Source organism: Rhinoraja longicauda, chromosome 40, assembly GCF_053455715.1.
Source record: "Rhinoraja longicauda isolate Sanriku21f chromosome 40, sRhiLon1.1, whole genome shotgun sequence".
NCBI lineage: Eukaryota > Metazoa > Chordata > Chondrichthyes > Rajiformes > Arhynchobatidae > Rhinoraja > Rhinoraja longicauda.
In genome coordinates this window covers 16,137,999-16,157,263 of record NC_135992.1, presented here as the reverse complement: position 1 = coordinate 16,157,263, position 19,265 = coordinate 16,137,999, and the positions used below count along the sequence as shown (strand labels likewise).

The 19,265-nt window shown below is 50.2% G+C and overlaps 1 protein-coding gene and 1 long non-coding RNA gene across 3 annotated transcripts in view; both read left to right on the top strand.

Annotated features, from left to right (window-relative positions):
- The first annotated feature begins 1,982 nt into the window (after nucleotides 1-1,982).
- Nucleotides 1,983-5,375, top strand: LOC144611478 (uncharacterized). The gene is made up of 3 exons (XR_013549528.1): nucleotides 1,983-2,111; nucleotides 4,276-4,319; nucleotides 4,875-5,375. It is a non-coding gene; the product is annotated as an uncharacterized LOC144611478 (long non-coding RNA).
- A 2,106-nt stretch (nucleotides 5,376-7,481) lies between these two features.
- LOC144611446 (oxysterols receptor LXR-beta-like) overlaps nucleotides 7,482-19,265 on the top strand; it is a 32,889-nt gene continuing 21,105 nt past the window's right edge. Inside the window, exons 1-4 of one of the 2 annotated variants that reach the window (XM_078430550.1) lie at nucleotides 7,482-7,667; nucleotides 14,796-14,989; nucleotides 16,296-16,385; nucleotides 17,347-17,508. In XM_078430550.1, coding sequence (XP_078286676.1) covers nucleotides 16,346-16,385; nucleotides 17,347-17,508 — 202 coding nt within the window. In that variant the 5' untranslated portion in view covers nucleotides 7,482-7,667; nucleotides 14,796-14,989; nucleotides 16,296-16,345. Of the gene's footprint in view, nucleotides 7,668-14,795; nucleotides 14,990-16,295; nucleotides 16,386-17,343; nucleotides 17,509-19,265 lie in introns of both variants that reach the window. The other variant, XM_078430549.1, reaches the window with a different exon arrangement.

The window sequence follows — 19,265 nt, the reverse complement described above, 5'->3', positions numbered from 1 at the left end:
TCTTAAACTGTGGCCCCTTGTTCTGGACTCCTCCAACATTGGGAACATGTTTCCTGCCTCTAACGTGTCCAACCCCTTGATGGTCTTATACGTTTCGATAAGATCTCTTCACATCCTTCTAAATTCCAGTGTATACAAGCCTAGTCGCTCCAGTCTTTCAACATCTTATCGAATGAAACGTCACCTATCCATGTTCTCCACAGATGCTGCCTGACCCGCTGAGTTAATCCGGCTTTTTGTTTCTTTATCTTCTGTAGAAATTGTCATTTTCTCCACAGATGCTGCCTGGCCTGCTGAGTTACTCCAGCGCTCTGCGTTATATATATAAAGGAATTGATGGGATAGTTGTTCTTCTTATCGAGTCCACGTCAGAAGATTGGAAATTGTTCAGCCAGAGCGAACACAATTCTCGGCATCTACATATAATGGTGTCTTGTGGTTCTTGTGGGTGGTGGTGGAAAGATTGGTGGCAACAGGGCCGAGACGTGAAAACGCTCTTTCCTTGAGCCCGGGATAGCACTGGGAGCCAGCATAGATGGCCCGAATGGCCTCGCTCATTGTCACCAGGAAAGATGAAAGGCTTTTTACCCCCTCTTTGCTATGGCCTCATTTGTGAAGAGGAACATCTTCATTGGACTGCCACCTTGTGTATCAACACAGTGAGAGAGACAGAGACAGAGACAGAGAGAGACAGAGTGAGAGACAGACAGAGAGAGAGAGAGAGAGAGAGAGAGAGAGAGAGAGCGTAATTTGAAAGAGAGAGGAGAAAACTGAGGGGGACTGTCCCTTTAAGAGCTGGTAGCCCTGACATGGACTAACACAGTGCCTGAGTATCATGCTCAACAGGAATTTAAAAGAAAATAATTAAATCTTAAATGAATCAGAGGAATATATTACATGTTATCTTTGTGATTGATGTGTTGGTAAATGCAGTGGGCGGTGTTGGTGCAGGCGGGCTTTCCCGGCGGGCGGCGCGGGGGTCCTGGGGCGCGGCTATAAAAGGCGGGCAGGCAGGGAGCGCGGTCTCAGTGTCGGCGGCGGGAGGGCGGGGAGAGGGTTGCATGCGGCCCGGGGCAGCGGCAAGGCCTGCGGCCTAGGCGGCGGGGAGAGGGGGGCTCACGGCCCGGGAGAGCGGGTTGCGCGGCCTGGAGAGGGGTTGGGATGTGCGGCGCGGGGAAGAGAGAGAGAGAGAGAGAGAGAGGAGGGGGCACAGTGTCGTGAGGGAGGTGGAGGTGGGAGTGTAGTGGGAGCGCCTGGGGTGTAGAGGGCATGGACAGAGGTAGGGTTGGGGGTCGTAAGGGTAGTGTGTGTGGGGGGAGTGCCTGGCGTGGAGGGGGGGATTGAGTGGTGGCGTAGCCGGGCCGTGCCGGGGGAGGGAGGGAGAGCTGGAGTACGGAGAGCTTGGGATTGGGGAGAATGGGGTGATGGAGGGGGAGAGAGACGTATGGTTGGGGCTGGTGGGTTAAGGGTCTAGGGGGGGGGGGGGGAGATGGAGCTCTTAAGGATAGCGGAGTCAGGGGGTATGGGGAGAAGGCAGGAACGGGGTACTGATTGTGGATGATCAGCCATGATCACATTGAATGGTGGTGCTGGCTCGAAGGGCCTCCTGCACCTATTGTCTATTGAGAGGGAGTGGCAGGGGGGGGGGGGTAAGGGGGAGAGAGAGAGGTGGGATAGGATAGGGGCTTGGGGGGGGGGGGAGAGGGAGTGCCTGGGTCTGGGGGGGGGGAGGAGCAGGGGAAAGAGGTGGGGGGCTGGGGTACTGGGATTAGTGATGGCTAGGAGGGGGCAGGAGTTGTGGTAAAGAAGATTGAGATCAGGGTAGGAGCAACAGGGAGACAGACGAGTAGGAAGGAAAGGGAGGTAGAGAGATGGGGGACGGCTGGTTAAAGCCGGGGCCATGTGATGGGATGGTACAATGTTGGGGGGGGGGGGGGGGAGCGGCTGTAACTTGCCCCCAGTGTGCGGCTGAGAGGGTGGAACAGGGAGGGGGGGACATTGCCTGGAGTGTAAGGTGGGCAAAGGTGCTGTGGGAGGGAAGAGGGTGGTTTGCGCAGGGCGCTGGCACAGAGGCGATGGGCCGAATGGCCGCGACACGTGGACACAGCGGGGTGAGTGCGTATGTGTGCGTGGTGGTTGTGGTCCCGGCGCCAGCTCGGCCCCTCACACTGATGCCAGCACTGGGCTCCGACTGTACATGAGCGAAACAAGTGCCACCCAGTAACATGACATGCTGGGTGCCTGAGTGAGGACTGGCGGCTGCCCGGGACTGTCTGTAACGCGGGGACACTAACCTGTGTGTGCGTGAGTGTAGGAAGGAACTGCAAATGCGGGTTTAACCCGAATATACATACGCAAAAAGCTGCAGTAACTCAGCAGGACGGGCAGCATCTCTGGAGAGAAGGGTCTCAACTCGACCCATTCCTTCTGTCCAGAGATGCTGCCTGTCCCGCTGAGCTCCAGCTTTTTGCGTGTGCTTGTATCAGCCACTTAGCTTCTCCAAACGACCAATTTTCATTTGGGTTATAATCTAATCATTAAGTCAGCTGCTTTGTATTCAGTGATGAAACTGAACTCTTAAATTAATGACCTATTAAAAAAAATCAAAGTGCTAAGAGTAACTCAGCGAGTCAGGCAGCGTCTAGAACACGGATGGGTAACGTTTTGTTTCAGACTGATGAGGAGGGAGAAACAAAGGGGGAAGGGGTGGGGTAGGACCGAGCCAGGTTGATAGAGGTGAGGGGGCCACAGTACCCAATGCTGGCCGGCGTGTCTGCATGTGGTTGGAACAGCCATTTAGCTTCTGCATTCAATTTTTTTTGTTCTAGGGTTTTAGTTTAATTAGTAAGCAGGTTAACTGCTTTGTACTGAATGATGAAGGTGTAACACTGAACTCTTGACCTATTGTTTAAAGAAACTGCTGGAGTAACTCAGCGGGTCAGGCAGCATCTCTGGAGAACATGGATGGATGACATTTTGGGTTGGGGCCCTTCAGACTTTTACTGACGAAGGGTCTGACCCAAAATGTCACCCATCCATTTTCTCCAGAAATGCTGCCTGACCCACTGTTACAGTAAGAAAATAACTCCAGATGTTGGTACAAATCGAAGGTATTATTTCACAAAATGCTGGAGTAACTCAGCCGGTCAGGCAGCATCTCAGGAGAGAAGGAATGGGTGATGTTTCAGGTCGAGACCATTCTTCAGACTGATGTCAGGGGAGCGGGACCAAGGAAGGATATAGGTGGAGACAGGAAGACAGTGGGAGATCTGGGAAGGGGGAGGGGAAGAGAGGGACAGAGGAACTATCTAAAGTTGGAGAAGTCAATGTTCGTACCGCTGGGCTGCAAGCTGCCCAAGTGAAATATGAGGTGCTGTTCCTCCAATTTCCGGTGGGCCTCACTATGGCACTGGAGGAGGCCCATGACAAAGGTCAGAGTGGGAGGGGGAGTTGAAGTGCTCAACCACTGGGAGATCAGGTTGGTTAAGGCGGACTGGGCGAAGGTGTTGAGCGAAACGATTGCCGAGTTACTGAATTTATTTATAAACCAGCATCTGCAATTAATTATTTCCACTTCTCTACATGCTATTGGGTTGTCGGCTGCCCGAGTGGAATATGAAGTGCTGCCCCTCCAGTTTGCACGTGGCCTCACCGGCAATGGAGGAATTTTCTTAGATTAGAATCTGATCATTAAACCAGTTTACTGCTTTGCATTGAGCCATAAAAGTGTGACTCGTTTAGTTTATTGTCAGGTGAAAAGCTTTCGTTGTGTGCTAACCAGTCAGTGGAAAGACAATGCATGATTACTATCGAGCCGCCCACAGTGTACTGAAAGTAAGAAGTGCTACTGTTGAAGTAGAGATATAGGAGTTTATATATGGGATATGGAGTGATATGGGTCACGTGCAGGCAAATAAAGTGATCTTGGTGTGTTTGGCACAGGCTATGTGGGCCGAATGGCCCGTTTCTGTGCTGTACTGCCATGTTCTATTTCTAGTTATCTTGACAGATACATGTAGATCAGTGTGGTACTGTTCTAGTGCAAGGTCTCAAATGTTATCTTGCTTCCACAGATGCTGTCAGATTTACTGAGTTTCTGCAACATTTTAAAATTAGATTTCCACTGTACAGTTTCGATTTTCAGTCTCGTGGGAATGTTTTTTGAATAAAGAGCAGGACATCAGTATGTTAACTGGGAGGTTAATGTGTAGTACGGCAGTGAAATATTGTATAGTTGCTGCTAAAGTGCAATAACTTTGTTTGCCTCCTTCCTAGGTTGAAGTCGTCCAGCGTTGGGCATTTGGCAGAGAGGCCTGGCGGTAAGCTGATTTACTATTGATTTATCCCACAAGACAGGAGCAGAATTAGGCCATTCAAATGATGGCACGTGCATGCATGTTCAATAGACTATTTCTGTCACTTGCTAATTGGTAAGACTCAATACTTGCTTACATTCCACTGGACTGCTTGTAAGAAAATAATTACACTTTTAGCACTTTGCACATGTGACAATAAAAGCTCAATTGAGCCATCTATTTTTCCCTCCCACATTCCAAAGACGTGTGGGTTGCTGGTTAATTGGCCCTCTACATTGCGGATGAGAAAGTGGGATAACATAGAAATAGTGTGAATGGGTGATCGATGGTCGGCATGAACTCGGTGGGCCGAAGGGCCTGATTCATGCTGTTTCTTTCAATCAATTAAGCCCTGGTCCTGGGGTGGAGTCTGCAGTTTAGGATCAGTGACCACTGCTGAGTTTAGTTGTAGCTCCAGAACTTGTGTGGAGAATCATTGTGGCTGTGGGATGAAGGAAGTAGCTAATCTGTTACATGCAATAATATATGGCTGTAGTAACAATTTCATTTCCTTTCTAGGTGATCATAAAGTCTGGTTTTGCATCGAGCCATTGCCCGGTGAAGTGGGCTGGCTAGTGGGTGTGTCCTGCTTGTGGTTATGGGTGGACTGAAGACGTTGCTGTAAAGTTCATATTTTTGCTGAGTTATTCCAGCATGTTTTATTATAAACCAGCATCTGCTGTTGTAACCATTTTATATTTTTGTGTGTAGGGAGGAACTGCAGATGCTGGTTTATGCTAAATATAGACATAAAGTGCTGGATTAATCAGCGGGTCAGGCAGCATCTCTGGAGAAAAGGAATATGTGATGTTTTGGCTCGAGGCCCTTTTTCGGTTTCTGAAGAAGGGTCTCGGCCCGAAATGTTACCTATTTTCTCCAGCGATGCTGCCTGAGTTGCTCCAGCATTTTGTGTTTATATTTTAATGTTGTCTGAGTCTGTGCTTGTGATGCTGCTGAAAGCAAGAATGTTATTGTACCTGTGAAAATCACTGTACTTATGCATATGACAATAAACCTGACTTGAGAAACAAAACTGCTGCAGTTGCTGCCAGTTCTTGTATCATGTGAATAAACTGCAGGACATGACTCACTTCCCAATGTGAAGTGTCTCCACCAACTGAGGCACAGCAAAAGTCTTGACTCTCGACTCTTTCCCCTCTTAATCTGCTGAGTATTTCCAGCATGTTCTCAGTGGTGCAGCTGGTAGTTGCTGCCCTGGAGACCCGGGTTCAAACCTAACCTCGGGTGCTGTCTGGAATTTGCACGTTCTCCCTGTGACCGCATGCGTTTTGCTCTGGGTACTTGTTTCCTTCCACATTTCAAAGACGTGCCGGTTCATTGGCCTCCGTAAATTGACCCTAGTGTAAGGAGTGGATGAGTAAATGGGTTAACAGAACGAGTGTGATCGATGGTCAGCGTGGACTCTGGGCCAAAGGGCCTGTTTCCACACAGAAATCTCCGAACTAAACACTGGGAGTGCTTCACATGGATTGCAGCAGGTCAAGAGTTGTGTTCAGTTTTGGCTGAAACACAATAGCGTGTGGACACGATAAGCTGGTCATTGCTATTTTCTCAATGGATCAAGAAGTAACTAGCACAAGGTTAAACAGTGACTGACGAGACACCCTGCCGCTGTTGGAAGCAGTTGAATTTATTGTCAAATGGGGACGTGAGGAAGTGCAGATGCTGGTTTACAAAATATACACAACGTGCTGGAGTATCTCTGGGTCAGGCTGCATCTCTGAAGAACACGGATAGGTGACCTGTCAGATCGGGATCCTTCAGACTGATTTTGAAGGGTGGGGGGAAAGCTGGAAGAGGTGGAGGCAGGACAAAACATGGCAATTGATAGTTGGATAGAGGTGTGGCCAGAGATAAAAAGACTGGAAGGGGTGTGTTCAGGTGGAAGAAAAAGATGCATCATGAGAAAGGTGGGATAAAGATAATTTGTGAGTAGGATGAGTTGTACGTGTGTATATACACACACTGAATTATTTTTATTGTTTACAATGTGCTATGTTTACATATTGTGTTGTGCTGCTGCAAGTAAGAATGTCATTGACCTAACTGGGACATATGACAATAAGGAAGGCAGTCAAAGCTGCCACAGCCAGACATAAAAACATTTTTTTCCACGAGCAGTAGCTCTACTCAGCCAAAAAAAAGTCTGTAGCCTCCTTGTGCTCTGGTATTTTATTTCATTCTTCACATGTTTAAATTATAATGTTTTATGTTTAATTGTCAACTATATATTGTGTTACTTGCGAGCAACGCACCAAGGCAAATTCCTTGTATGTATACATATTTGGCTAATAAGATTTATCCAATTCCATACTTACAAAATTCTTAAGGGGTTGGACAGGCTAGATGCAGGAATATTGTTCCCGATGTTGGGGAAGTCCAGAACAAGGGGTCACAGTTTAAGGGGGCAGTCTTTTAGGACCGAGATGAGAAAGTTTTTTTTCACTCTGGTGAATCTGTGGAATTCTCTGCCACAGAAGGTAGTTGAGGCCAGTTCATTGGCTATATTTAAGAGTGAGTTAGATGTGGCCCTTGTGGCTAAAGGGATCAGGGGTATGGAGAGAAGGCAGGTACGGGATACTGAGTTGGATGATCAGCCATGATCATATTGAATGGCAGTGCAGGCTCGAAGGGCCGAATGGCCTACTCCTGCACCTAGTTTCTATGTCTAATTCAAGGCACTCGGGTTGCAATGTCCTGGACATTTGCCCCTCACAAAGATGGCGCCCAATGTCGCAACACAGCGGGGCAAAGATCAGTCAGCACCTACTGACAGAAAAAAAAAAGTCGGAAAGTGGTTTTTGAAGGAGGGATCAGGTTTTTCTTCTCATTGCCCTCCTGTCCCGCAGCCGCGCGTTAAATAAAAGACCAAAGCTGTCGTTTTATTAAAGAGAAATTGCATAACATCGCCGCCTTCCGCCGGAAGTTGTGTCAGCCTCACCTCAACCAAGCTTGCTGGCGCGGCGGTGATTGACGGGCGCCGGGGCCAATAGGAATGGGGGCGGGGGCTGCCGAACCAATGGGGGGGGGCGGGGAGGCGGGCGCTAAGGGGAGAGGGCGGGGCAACGCGGGCAGCAGGTTAGGTTGCGCGAGAGTCGCCCTGAAGTTGTCAGCCGGGAGAGTGGCCGCGACATGGAGAGCAGCGCCGCCGCCGTCACCACCACCGTACTCTCATAGCCCGGCCCGGCCCGCCACAGGCCCCGCCGCCTCACAGCACTGCTGCCCCTTACAGCGAGGAACTCTGACTGCCGGCTCCCACTCTCTCTCTTTAAATGATGTCCCACACTGGAGGTGAGGAGAAGAGGGAAGGGAGAGAGAGGGGGGGCTGAGGGGAGAGGGAGTGGGAGGGTGGGATGGGAGAGGGAGGAGTTAGAGAGGGGAAGAGGGAGTGAGGGGAGAGGGAGTGAGGGGAGGGGGAGTGAGGGGACTGAGGGGAGGGGGACTGAGGGGAGAGGGAGTGAGGGGAGAGGGAGTGGGAGGGTGGGATGGGAGAGGGAGTTAGAGAGGGGAAGAGGGAGTGAGGGGAGAGGGAGTGAGGGGAGGGGGAGTGAGGGGACTGAGGGGAGGGGGAGTGAGGGGACTGAGGGGAGAGGGAGTGAGGGGAGAGAGAGTGAGGGGAGAGGTGGGAGAGGTGGGATGGGAGAGGGAGTTAGAGAGGGGAAGAGGGAGTGAGGGGAGAGGGAGTGAGGAGGGGAGAGAGAGGGGACTGAGGGGAGAGGGAGTGGGGGGAGGGAATGAGGAGTGGGAGGGTCGGATGGGAGAGGGAGAAGTTGGAGAGGGAGTGAAGGGTGAGGGGAGGGGGAGAGGGAGTGGGAGGAGTTAGAGAGCGAGAGAGGGAGTGAGGGGAAGGTAAAGGAGGAAGGGAGGGGAGAGTGAGAGGAGGGGACGGAGTGAGGGGTGAAGGGAGAGGGATTAGGGGAGGGAGGTGAGGTGAGAGGAGACTTGTGTTTATTTCCTGTTTGCGTGAAGCCTGGGGTCGTCACCTCCACCAGAGAGGGGGCACAGGCCAGGCTTCAAGGGTCTGCCTTTTAAAGGAGATGGCAGCAGTAAATGTTGTGTGGATGTGTGTGTCTATGTGTATTTGTGTGTGGATTGATTGTGTGTGTGTCTGTATTTGTGTGTGTGTCTGTATTTGTGTGTGTGTCTGTATTTGTGTGTGTGACTGTGTGGATTTGGGATTTGTTTGACCATCTGTCTCAGTGGGTCATGGATCTATCACAATAGAGGAAGATGCCAGTTTAAGGCTGTCTGATGAAGGGTCTTGACCCGTAACATCACCCGTTCCTTTTCTTCAGAGATGTTGCCTAACTCGCTGAGTTACTCCAGCTTTTTGCGTCTATCTTCGTGTAACCCAGCACCTGCAGTTCCTTCCTATGCAAGATGTCAGTTTAATCTGCACTGGCTCCTTGCAAATCAATCCTGTTGGACACATCCTTATCAAAACACCCCCACCTGCCATGCTTTGGCCTGCATCTTCCAACTTTCTTCGCCCCCACTACAAACAGTCTGAAGAAGGGTCTTGACCCATAATGTCATCCATCCATGTTCTCCAGAGATGCAGTCTGACCTGCTGAGTTCCTCCAACACTCTATGAAACGTCACCTATCCATGTTCTCTAGAAATGCTGCCTGACCCGCTGAGTTCCTCCAGCACTCTGTGAAACGTCACCTATCCATGTTCTCCAGAAATGCTGCCTGACCCGCTGAGTTACTCCAGCACTCTGTGAAACGTCACCAATCCATGTTCTCCAGAGATGCTGCCTGACCCGCTGAGTTACTCCAGCACTCTGTGAAACGTTACCTATCCATGTTCTCCAGAGATGCTGCCTGACCTGCTGGGTTACTCCAGTACTTTGTGTCCTTTTGTGTATTAACCAGCATCTGCAGTATGTTTTGGGCCGAGGCCTTTTTTAGACATACTCCAGTACTTTATGTCTTTCTGTCCTTTGAATCACTTTTGATTTCTGATTAATGACGGGGATATGGCTAAATGGTGATTTGTGCACAGTTAGGATATGACTTGATTACAAGAAAATGTACTCCAAGAGAGCTTCAAATTTGGAAGGCAGCTCGATGCAGTGACATGTTGGGATGAAACCTCTCGGGTCTAGTTTCAATCTGATCTCTGGGGTTAGAATAAAATCAATTCCCTTTCATCGCTGGTTGTGAGAGTTCCGTACATAAATAATTTGCTGCAATGTTTAACTGAACACAAACAAGTTCATTGTGTTATGTTTTTGAGCACTTGGCATTCTTGGCAGGGATCCTTGGTTTTCCCAGTCAAGGAAGGTGGAGAATTGATGTGTTTCATCTGCTGATCGCAGGTGAATCTCTCTAAGTTTGGTTTAGTTTAGAGATACAGTGCAGAAGCAGGCCCTTCGGCCCACTGAGTCCGCACCGACCAGCAATCCCCCGCACATGAACACTATCCTACACACACGAGGGATAATTCACACATACACCAAGCCAATTAACCTACAAACCTCTATGTCTTTGGGTTGTGGGAGGAAACCGAAGATCTCGGAGAAAATCCACGCGATCATGGGGAGAACGTACAAACTCCTTACAGACAGCACCCGTAGTCCGGGTCTCTGGCACTGCAAGCGCTGTAAGGCAGCAACTCTACCTCTGCGCCACCGTGCCGCCCTTTTTTTGGGCGAACTTCAGGTGTCTCAGTTAAACGCAGTTGGTGCCATGCAGGGACAGAGACAAGAGATGGTACAGAAAAGCTCCCATTAGTGTAAGTGTCAAGAACCAGGGAGAATGCAGGTGATTGGCAAAAGGATCATAAATAATGGTAGAAAGTAAAGCATATTTGCATGACAAGTGGTTGGGATCAGGAATACGATGCTGGGGAGAGTGGTGGAGGCAGGATTAATCCAAGTGTTCAAAGGAGAACTGGATTAGTATGTGAAAGAAAAATAAACTGCAAGATTATGGAGAGAGAGAGGGTGGGAGAGAGAGAGAGCTAGCTCTATTGTTCCTGTGTCAGTTAGTTTGCTGACACAAATTCTACAAACTGAACGGCCTGCATTGTGCTGTAATTCTGTGATTCTGATGCTTGCTAACTGGGCTGATGTGCTGGTGGGGTATCAAGCTCAGGCAGTTTGTAGAGGTTGGTCGAAGATAGACGCACAATGCTGGAGTAACTCAGCGGGTCTGGAATTGTTGGAAGTCACCTTGGATCTCACCATCTGGGTTTAGTTTATTGTCACGCGTGCCGAGGTACAGTGAAAAGCTTTTGTTGCGTGCTATCCAGTCAGCGGAAAGGCAATACATGATTACAATCGAGCCAAGAAGCAACTGCAGATGCTGGTTTAAACCGAAGATAGACACAAAAAACTGGAGTAACTCAGCAGGACAGGTAGCATCTCTGGAGAGAAGGAATGGGTGACGTTTTGATTCAATATCCTTCTTCAGATGATAGGGTAATAATGGTTTGTACAAGGTGAAGTCAGTAAAGTCTGATAGTAGTTTGGGTCTGCTCTCAGCTTATATTAGGATCGTTCAGTTGCCTGATAACAGCTGGGAAGAAACTGTAGATAGACACAAAAAGCTGGAGTAACTCAGTGGGTCAGACAGCATCTTTGGAGAAAAGGAAAAGGTGACGTTTTGGGTCGAGACTCTTCTTCAAAAGAAATTGTCCAGAACCAGGAGTGACAGTTTAAGAATAAGGGGTAGGCTATTTAGGACTGCGATGAGGAAAAACATCTTCACTCAGAGAGTTGTGAATTTGTGGAATTCTCTGCCACAGAAGGCAGTGGAGGCCAATTCAGTGGATGTTTTCAAGGTAGAGTTAGATTTAGCTCTGAGGGCTAAAAGAATCAAGGGATATGGGAAAAAGCAGGAACGAGATACTAATTTTAGATGATCAGCCATGATCATATTGAATGGCGGTGCTGGCTCGAAGGGCCGAATGACCTACTCCTGCTTCGATGTTTCTGTGTTTCTATGGAAGCCACTTCACTGAGGTTGCATGTAAAAGTGGTTTCATCAGTACATGTCATAGGAGCAGAATTAGTCCATTCAACCCATCGTATCTACTCCACCATTCAATCATGGCTGACCTATCTTTCCCTCTCAACACCATTCTCCTGCCTTCTCCCCGTAACCTTTGGCACTCTTACTAATCAAGAATCTATCAGTCTCTGCTTTACAAATGCCCAAAGACTTGGCCTCTACAGCTGTCTGTGGCAATGAATCCCTCTGTCTAAAGAAATTCTTCCTCCTTTCCTTTCTAAAATGTCGTCCTTTCATTCTTTTTAGTTTAGTTTGGTTTATTGTCACGTGTACTGAGGTAACGTGAAAATCTTTTTTGTTGCGTGCTGCCCAGTCAGCAGAAAGACAATACATGATCACAATCAAGTCATCCACAGAGTACAATACAGGATGAGGGGAACAACGTTTAGTGCAAGATAAAGTTCAGTAAAGTCCCATCAAAGATATTCCCATGGTCTTCAGTGAGGTAGATGGAAGGTCAGGACCGTTCTCTAGTTGCCTGATAACAGCTGGGAAGAAACTGTCCCTGAATCTGGAGGTGTGCGTTTTCACACTTCTGTACCTCCTGCTCAATGGGAGAGGGGAGAAGAGGGAGTGGCCGGGATGAGACTGGTCCTTGATGATGCTGCTGGCCTTGCCGAGGCAGCTTGGGGTATAGATGGACTCAATGGAAGGGAGGTTGGTTCGTGCGATGGTCTGGGCTGCGTCCACAATTCTCTGCAATTTCTTGCGGTCTTGGATGGAGCTGTTCCCAAACCACGCTGTGTTGCATCCGATAAAATAGTTTCTACGACACATCTGTAGAATTTGGTGAGAATTGTTGGGGACATGCTGAACTTGTAAGGCTTCTAGGGAAGTAAACGTTGACGTGCTTTCTTGGCCATTGTTTTGATATGGCTGGTCCAGGACAAGTAGCTGGTGATATTTACTCCTCGGAACTTGAAGCTTTCAACCATTTCTACTTTGGCGCTACCAGTGTTTACTGCTTCCCTTCCTGAAGTTGATCACTATCTCCTTTGTCTTGCTGACATCGATGTTGTCTTCACACCAGCTTACGAGGTTCTCAATCTTCATCCTATACTCCATCTCATCGTCATTTGATATCCAGCCCACAAAGTTGGTATCATCCTCCCATTTGTAGATTGAGTTGGAATCGTATGTGGCTGCACAGTCGTGCGTTTATAAGGAGGATGGAAGAATGCTTCCATGCAGAAAGCCAGTGTAGAGGATGATCTGTCCCCTATCCTCACTGTTTGTGGTCTGTTGGTCAGGAAGTCCAGGATTTAGTTGCAAAGATGAGTGCTGACTGCAACTTCCATGAATTTGATGAGCTTGGATGGGATAATGGTATTAAAAGCAGAGCCTTAGTCTATGTGTAGATGTGTGACAGATGTATCTTTTCTCCAGGTGTTCTAGGGGTTAGTGTAGGGGCAGGGAGATGGCATGGCCCATGGACCTGTTGTGGCGGGGAGTGAACTGCAGTGGTCAAGGCCGCTGGGTCGACTGGATTTAATGTGTTCTATAACCAGCCTGAATTCATGATGGTGGATGTCAAGGCCACTGGATGGTAGTCGTTTAGGCATAAGGTCTTGCTTTTCTTCAACACCGGGATGATAGTGGTCTTCTTGAAGCAAGTGGCTACCTCAGAACGGAGTAGGGAGAGATTAAAGATGTGCGCGAATATTCTAGCTTGCTGGTCCGCGCGGCTTCTAAGGACTTGGCCAGGGACTGTGTCTGAGCCAATTGCTTTCCATGGGTTCACCCTCAGGGAGGCTGATCTACCCTCTACAGCAGTGACCCGGGACAGAGGCACACTGGAGTCTGGCAGGTACTCTGTTGGTCTTCTGCTCAAAGCGCGCACGGGAAGGCATTGTATTTTTTAATCAGGTTGGTCGCACTATACCCAGCTTTGCAATCAGGTCTAGTATTCAGACCCTGCCACAGTCTGTGGGTGTCCGAGTGAATATACTGGGGCTCCAGTTTGTCCCAGTATTGTCTCTTGGCGTTGCTGATGGCTTTGTGAAGATCATGTCCAGCTTTCTTGTACGGCTCGGGATGGTGTGAATTGTGTGCAGCGGACCCGCCCTTAACCTGGGAGTGTTTTCTGCGCCACGCCCTCATGCTTCAGTTTTTGTTTGTCAGCAGGGAGCAGAAGCACTGCCAGGTGATCAGATTTCCCCACAATGTGGTCGACAGACAGAGCAGGAGGGATTACTTCTTGATGTGTAGCACTGGTCGAGGGTGTTCAGGCTTCTGGTGGGGCTAGAGGCTCGCTGGTAGTACATTGGTCGTACACCCCTGAGCTTGGCCTGGTGGGTCTGCGGCCACAAGGACCGGGGCTTCGGGGTGTTTTGTCTCACGGTTAGTGATAATGGAGTGCAGTTCGAGTTCAATCAGAGCGTGTGTGTGTGTGTGTCTTTGTGTGTGTGTGTGTGTGTGTGTGTGTTGTCAGAATAGCTGAGGTGAATTCCCTCGGCAGGTGGTTCACAGTCGGATATTCCAGGTCCGGTGAGCATGAGCTCCTCACTGCCTGTCACCTTGCCCGTTGGATGGTTCAGCCCTATTGAAGGGCCGTATTACAATGGCACGTCTTTCTGAGCTGCTCTGGCAGTGCACAGACTCATTGCTCAGGAATGCGTTTTGAAACGAGCAGTATCCAGTCATAATTCCTTCATGCCAAGATGTCAGGGTCACCGATGGGAATCAGACGTCGAATGTGATTCCTTGGATGGAACAGAGAGACACTATTTCTGTGGCTGCAAATAACCCTGCAGACGTCTTGGCCTTTTCAAATTCTCCTTTACACAGTCTCTATGGATCAGTCTAAAGAAAGGACGTGACCCGAAACGTCACCCATTCCTTCTCTCCTCTCCCGAGATGCTGCCCGTCCCGCTGAGTTACTCCAGTATTTGGTGTCTGCCTTCTCTATCGCTTTGTCGCCCTCCTATCTCTGTGACCTTCTCCAACTCTTACAACTTCAGTACGTCTTGTGTCTTCTAATTCTGGAGAGACAAGAAACTGCAGACGCAAAAAAGTTTGAGCAAAACACAAAGTACTGGAGGAATTCTGCGGGTCAGGCAGCATGTGTGGAGGGAGTGGACGGGCGGTGTTTCGGGTTGGGGCTGAATGGAATACAAGAGATTGAATACAAGATAGCTCGCTGTGATCTTCACAAAGCCATCGGCAATGCCAAGAGACAAAACTGGGGCAAAGTCGAGTCCCAGACTGAATCATGGGATTTACAAAGAGCAAGTGGGTAAATGTGTGGAAGATCTGGGAGCTGAGGGCAGTGGGGACAGGGACTTCAGGAGATGAGGTCTCGGGAGGCATGCTCGTATTGAATGGTGTGGTAGGTTAGAGGGGCTGAGTGGCCTACTGCTGCTCCTGCTTTTTCCCATATTCTCACCAACGTTTGTTTCAGGGTGAAGAGCAAGAACAGACTCCTGGCCTCGATACGGACACCAAGGATTGTGACCTGGGATTGTTTGGGGTGAAGGAGGTCGCGGTGGGGGAAGGAAGGAGCACAGAGGTCTTTGCCCAGCGGGACTGAGCGAAGCAGGAACCATGAGGCCCTGAGGCCCGGCAGCCGAGCGGTGGCCGCGAGGGCGGATGCAGGTACGTGGCCTGGGCCTGGCTGTGCCACCGTGGGTCACAGGGCATGGGTCACCGTGGGTCACAGGGTATGGGTCATTGTGCGTCACAGGGCATGGGTCACCATGGGTCACAGGGCATGGGTCACCGTGGGTCACAGGGCATGGGTCACCGTGGGTCACAGGGTATGGGTCATTGTGCGTCACAGGGCATGTGTCACGTAGACCAGGGTCACTGTGGGTCACAGGGCATGGGTCACGTAGACCAGGGTCACTGTGGGTCACAGGGCATGGGTCACTGTGTGTCACAGGGCATGGGTCACCGTGGGTCACAGGGCATGGGTCACCGTGGGTCACAGGGCATGGGTCACATAGACCAGGGCCACCGTGCGTCACAGGGCATGGGTCACCGTGCGTCACAAGGCATGGGTCACCGTGGGTCACAGGGCATGGGTCACGTAGACCAGGATCACTGTGGGTCACAGGGCATGGGTCACGTAGACCAGGGTCACTGTGGGTCACAGGGCATGGGTCACGTAGACCAGGGTCATCGTGGGTCACAGGTCATGGGTCACGTAGACCAGGGCAAGGTCACCATGGGCTGTGTAGACCAGGGTCATGAGGACAAGGGTCACCATGGGTCACATAGACCAGGGTCACCATGGGTCACAGGGGCAAGGGTCACTGTGGGTCCCAAGGGCCAGGGTCACGTGGGCAAGGATCACCATAGGTCACGTGGGCAAGGCCAGACACTGTGCCCTCGGTCGGTCGGTCACTTGCGGTCCCCTCAATTCCACCCACCCCACAGCAGGTGTGGTTTTGGCTTCTGGGTACAACGAGAGAACATTTGCCAGTAAAATGTCTGTCACCACCTTGAGTCACGCAGCACGGAATCAGGCCCTTCAGCCCAACCCGCCCAAGATGCCCCATTTCAGATAGTCCCAATAGCCCGTGTTCAGCCCACGTACCTCTGAATAATTCCTCCCTCTACAACCCTTTTTTGTGTGTGTGTCAGGTGAGAGATATATATGTGTGTGTGTGTCAGGTGAGAGATATATGTGTGTGTGTGTCAGGTGAGAGATAAATATGTGTGTGTGTGTGTGTTTGTATATAGATATACAGAAGATAGATTTCCTTTGTCCAGTTTTCACACCTTGCACTTCCTTATCTATGTATCTCCCTCTCCCCTGATATCAGTCTGAAGAAGGGTCTTCACCCGAAATGTCACCCATTCCTTCTCTCCAGAGATGCTGCCCGACCCGCTGAGTTACTCCAGCATTCTGTGTCTATCTTTGATCTATTGACACGCTGTTTTTGATTCTTGTTCTCAGATTCCTTCTGGGTTTGTATTTTCACGATGCGGCGGAGCCCGTGATGGAAGATGTCCTTCCCGGCTGCGAATGGCTCGGACCCTGGCCAGGGTAGGTTGACCGGGGGAAGCTGGGAACAGTCCGGCCCACTGCTTCTGTGACAGCTCTTCCATTGATCCAGAAGGAGTGGCACGGTGGTGCAGCGGGTAGAGCTGCTGCCTTACAGCGCCAGAGACCCGGGTTCCATCCTGATTACTGGTGCTGTTTGTACATTCTCCCTGTAACCGCATATGAACGCACAAACTCCGTACAGACAGCACCCGTAGTAGGGATTGAACCCGGGTCTCCGGCGCTGTGAGGCAGCAACTCTACCGCTGCGCCACCGAGCTGCTGAGAGTGTTACAGATGCTCCTCGACTTATGATGGGGTCACGTTCCGATAAACCCATCGTAAGTCGAAAATGCATTCAATACACCTAACCTAATAAACATCATAGCCACCTAACCAGCCCAACATCATAGCCACCTAACCTACCCCAACATCATAGCCACCTAACCTAATAAACGTCATAGCCACCTAACCTGCCCAACATTATAGCCACCTAACCTGCCAACATCATAGCCACCTAACCTACCCAACATCATAGCCACCCAACATCATAGCCACCTAACCTACCCAACATCATAGCCACCTAACCTACCCAACATCGTAGCCACCTAACCTACCCAACATCATAGTCGGTAGGCTGACTGTGAGCTGCGGCGAGCTGTCTTTGCCCTGCATCACGAGAGAGTATCGCGGTGAGAGAGGTGCAGGTGAGGGGAGAGAGAGGGGGAGGTGGAGGGGAGAGAGAGATGGAGGAGAGAGAGGGGGAGGTGAGAAGAGAGGGGGGGAGGTGAGAAGAGGGAGGGGGAGGTGGAGGGGAGAGAGAGAGGTGATGAGGGGAGGGGAGGGAGAGGTGAAGGGGAGGGAGAGAGGTGGAGAGAGGGGGGAAGTGGAGTTTCATTGTTTAATTGACATGGGTTAATTATGCTTGCGTTTCCGTTTGCCCGGTCCCATATTGTTGCAGAAGATGACAAAGGTGCAGCAGCAGAGGCCGTGTCGGGGGAGACCGGGCCCGTCGCACCGTACCGTGTGAAGGAGGAGGAGGATGTGGAGGAGGTTCGTGACCCAGCCTCCACCATCCACAACGGCTCATTCCCTGCTGAGTCCGATGGTCTGCTTTACATCAGCGGTACGTTTCCTTAAAGTCACGACGATCTCTAAAGATCTTTAGAAATGTTTCATTTTTGACGAAACGCCGATTTGGTTCAGTTTAGTTTAGAGGTACAGCGTGGAAACAGGCCCTTCAACCCACCGAGTCTGCACCGACCACACATTGACACTATCCTACACACACTAGGGACAATTTACATTTATACCAAGCAATTAACCTACACACCTGTACGTCTTTGGAGTGTGGGTGGAAGCCGAAGATCTGATAAAGCCCACGCGGTCACGGGGAGAACGTACAAACTCCGTACAGACAGCACCCGTAGTGAGGATCGAACCTGAGTCTCCAGCACTGCTAGCACTGTAAGGCAGCAACTCTACCGCTGCGCCACCGTGCAGTGTTTTGTGGGAACAGGGAGCTGCAGATACTGGTCGCCACATTAAAGGACACACAGTGCAGGAGGAACTCAGCAAGTCAGGCAGCATCTGTGGAGAACATGGATAAGTGACGTTTCAGATTGAGGGTCTCGACTTGAAACGTCACCCATCCATGTTCTCCAGAGGCGCTGCCTGACCCACTGAGTTACTCCAGCACTCTGTGAAACGTCACCTATCCATGTTCTCCACAGATGCTGCCTGACCCACTGAGTTACTCCAGCACTCTGTGAAACGTCACCTATCCATGTTCTCCACAGATGCTGCCTGACCCACTGAGTTACTCCAGCACTCTGTGAAACGTCACCTATCCATGTTCTCCACAGATGCTGCCTGAACCACTGAGTTACTCCAGCACTCTGTGAAACGTCACCTATCCATGTTCTCCACAGATGCTGCCTGACCTGCTGAGTTACTCCAGCAGTTTGTGTCCTCTGATTTATATTACTTATTTATCCAACAAGAGCATAGTGAAAATCCAACATTTAGCATCCATTCCTGCCTGCCTTGAGCATCCCCCACCTTCGTGATCTGCTGCAGTCTTCAGGTGAAGGTCCTGGCAGTGGTACGGGGAGGCAGTTCTAAGTGGTGGACACAAAATGCTGGAGTAACTCAGCGGGTCAGGCAGCATCTCTGGAGAGAAGGAATGGGTGACGTTTGGGGTCGAGACCCTTCTTCAGACACAGTCCCCGGTGAGGCTGCACCTTGAATGTTGCACACAGATCAGGAAAGGCTACTTCAGGAAGAGGACACCAGGGACAGGGTTTCAGGGGACCCTCAACGCTTGTTTCACTGAACGCCTGCGCTTACTACACCAACGCAGACCGCATCTCCCGCTCGCCAACCATTTTAACTCCTCTTCCCATTGCCATATTGACCTTTCTGTCCTGGACCGCCTCCATTACCAGAGTAAAATAAAAATTTGTTAAGATTTTTAAAATTTATTTTCAAAAGTGACTTGGACGGCACAGTGGCGCAGCGGGTAGAGCTGCTGCTGCCTCACAGCACCGGAGACCCAGGTTTGATCCTGTCCTCGGGTGCTGTCTGTGTGGAGTTTGCACGTTCTCCCCGTGACCTCGTGGGTTTTCTCGCACATCCCAAAGACGTGGGGATTTGTGGATTAATTGACGTGTGTAAATTGCTCAGAGTGTGCGGGGGGTGGATGGGAAAGTGGGATAACATGGAGCTAGTACCAACGAGTGATCGATGGTCAGCATGGACTCGGTGGGCCGAAGGGCCTGTTTCCATGCTGTATCCCTAAATTAAAACTATGATAAATGCACAATCCTCAAGCTTCATTGAATTGTTTTATCTGGTTAATTATGATTCTATTTTTCATTCACC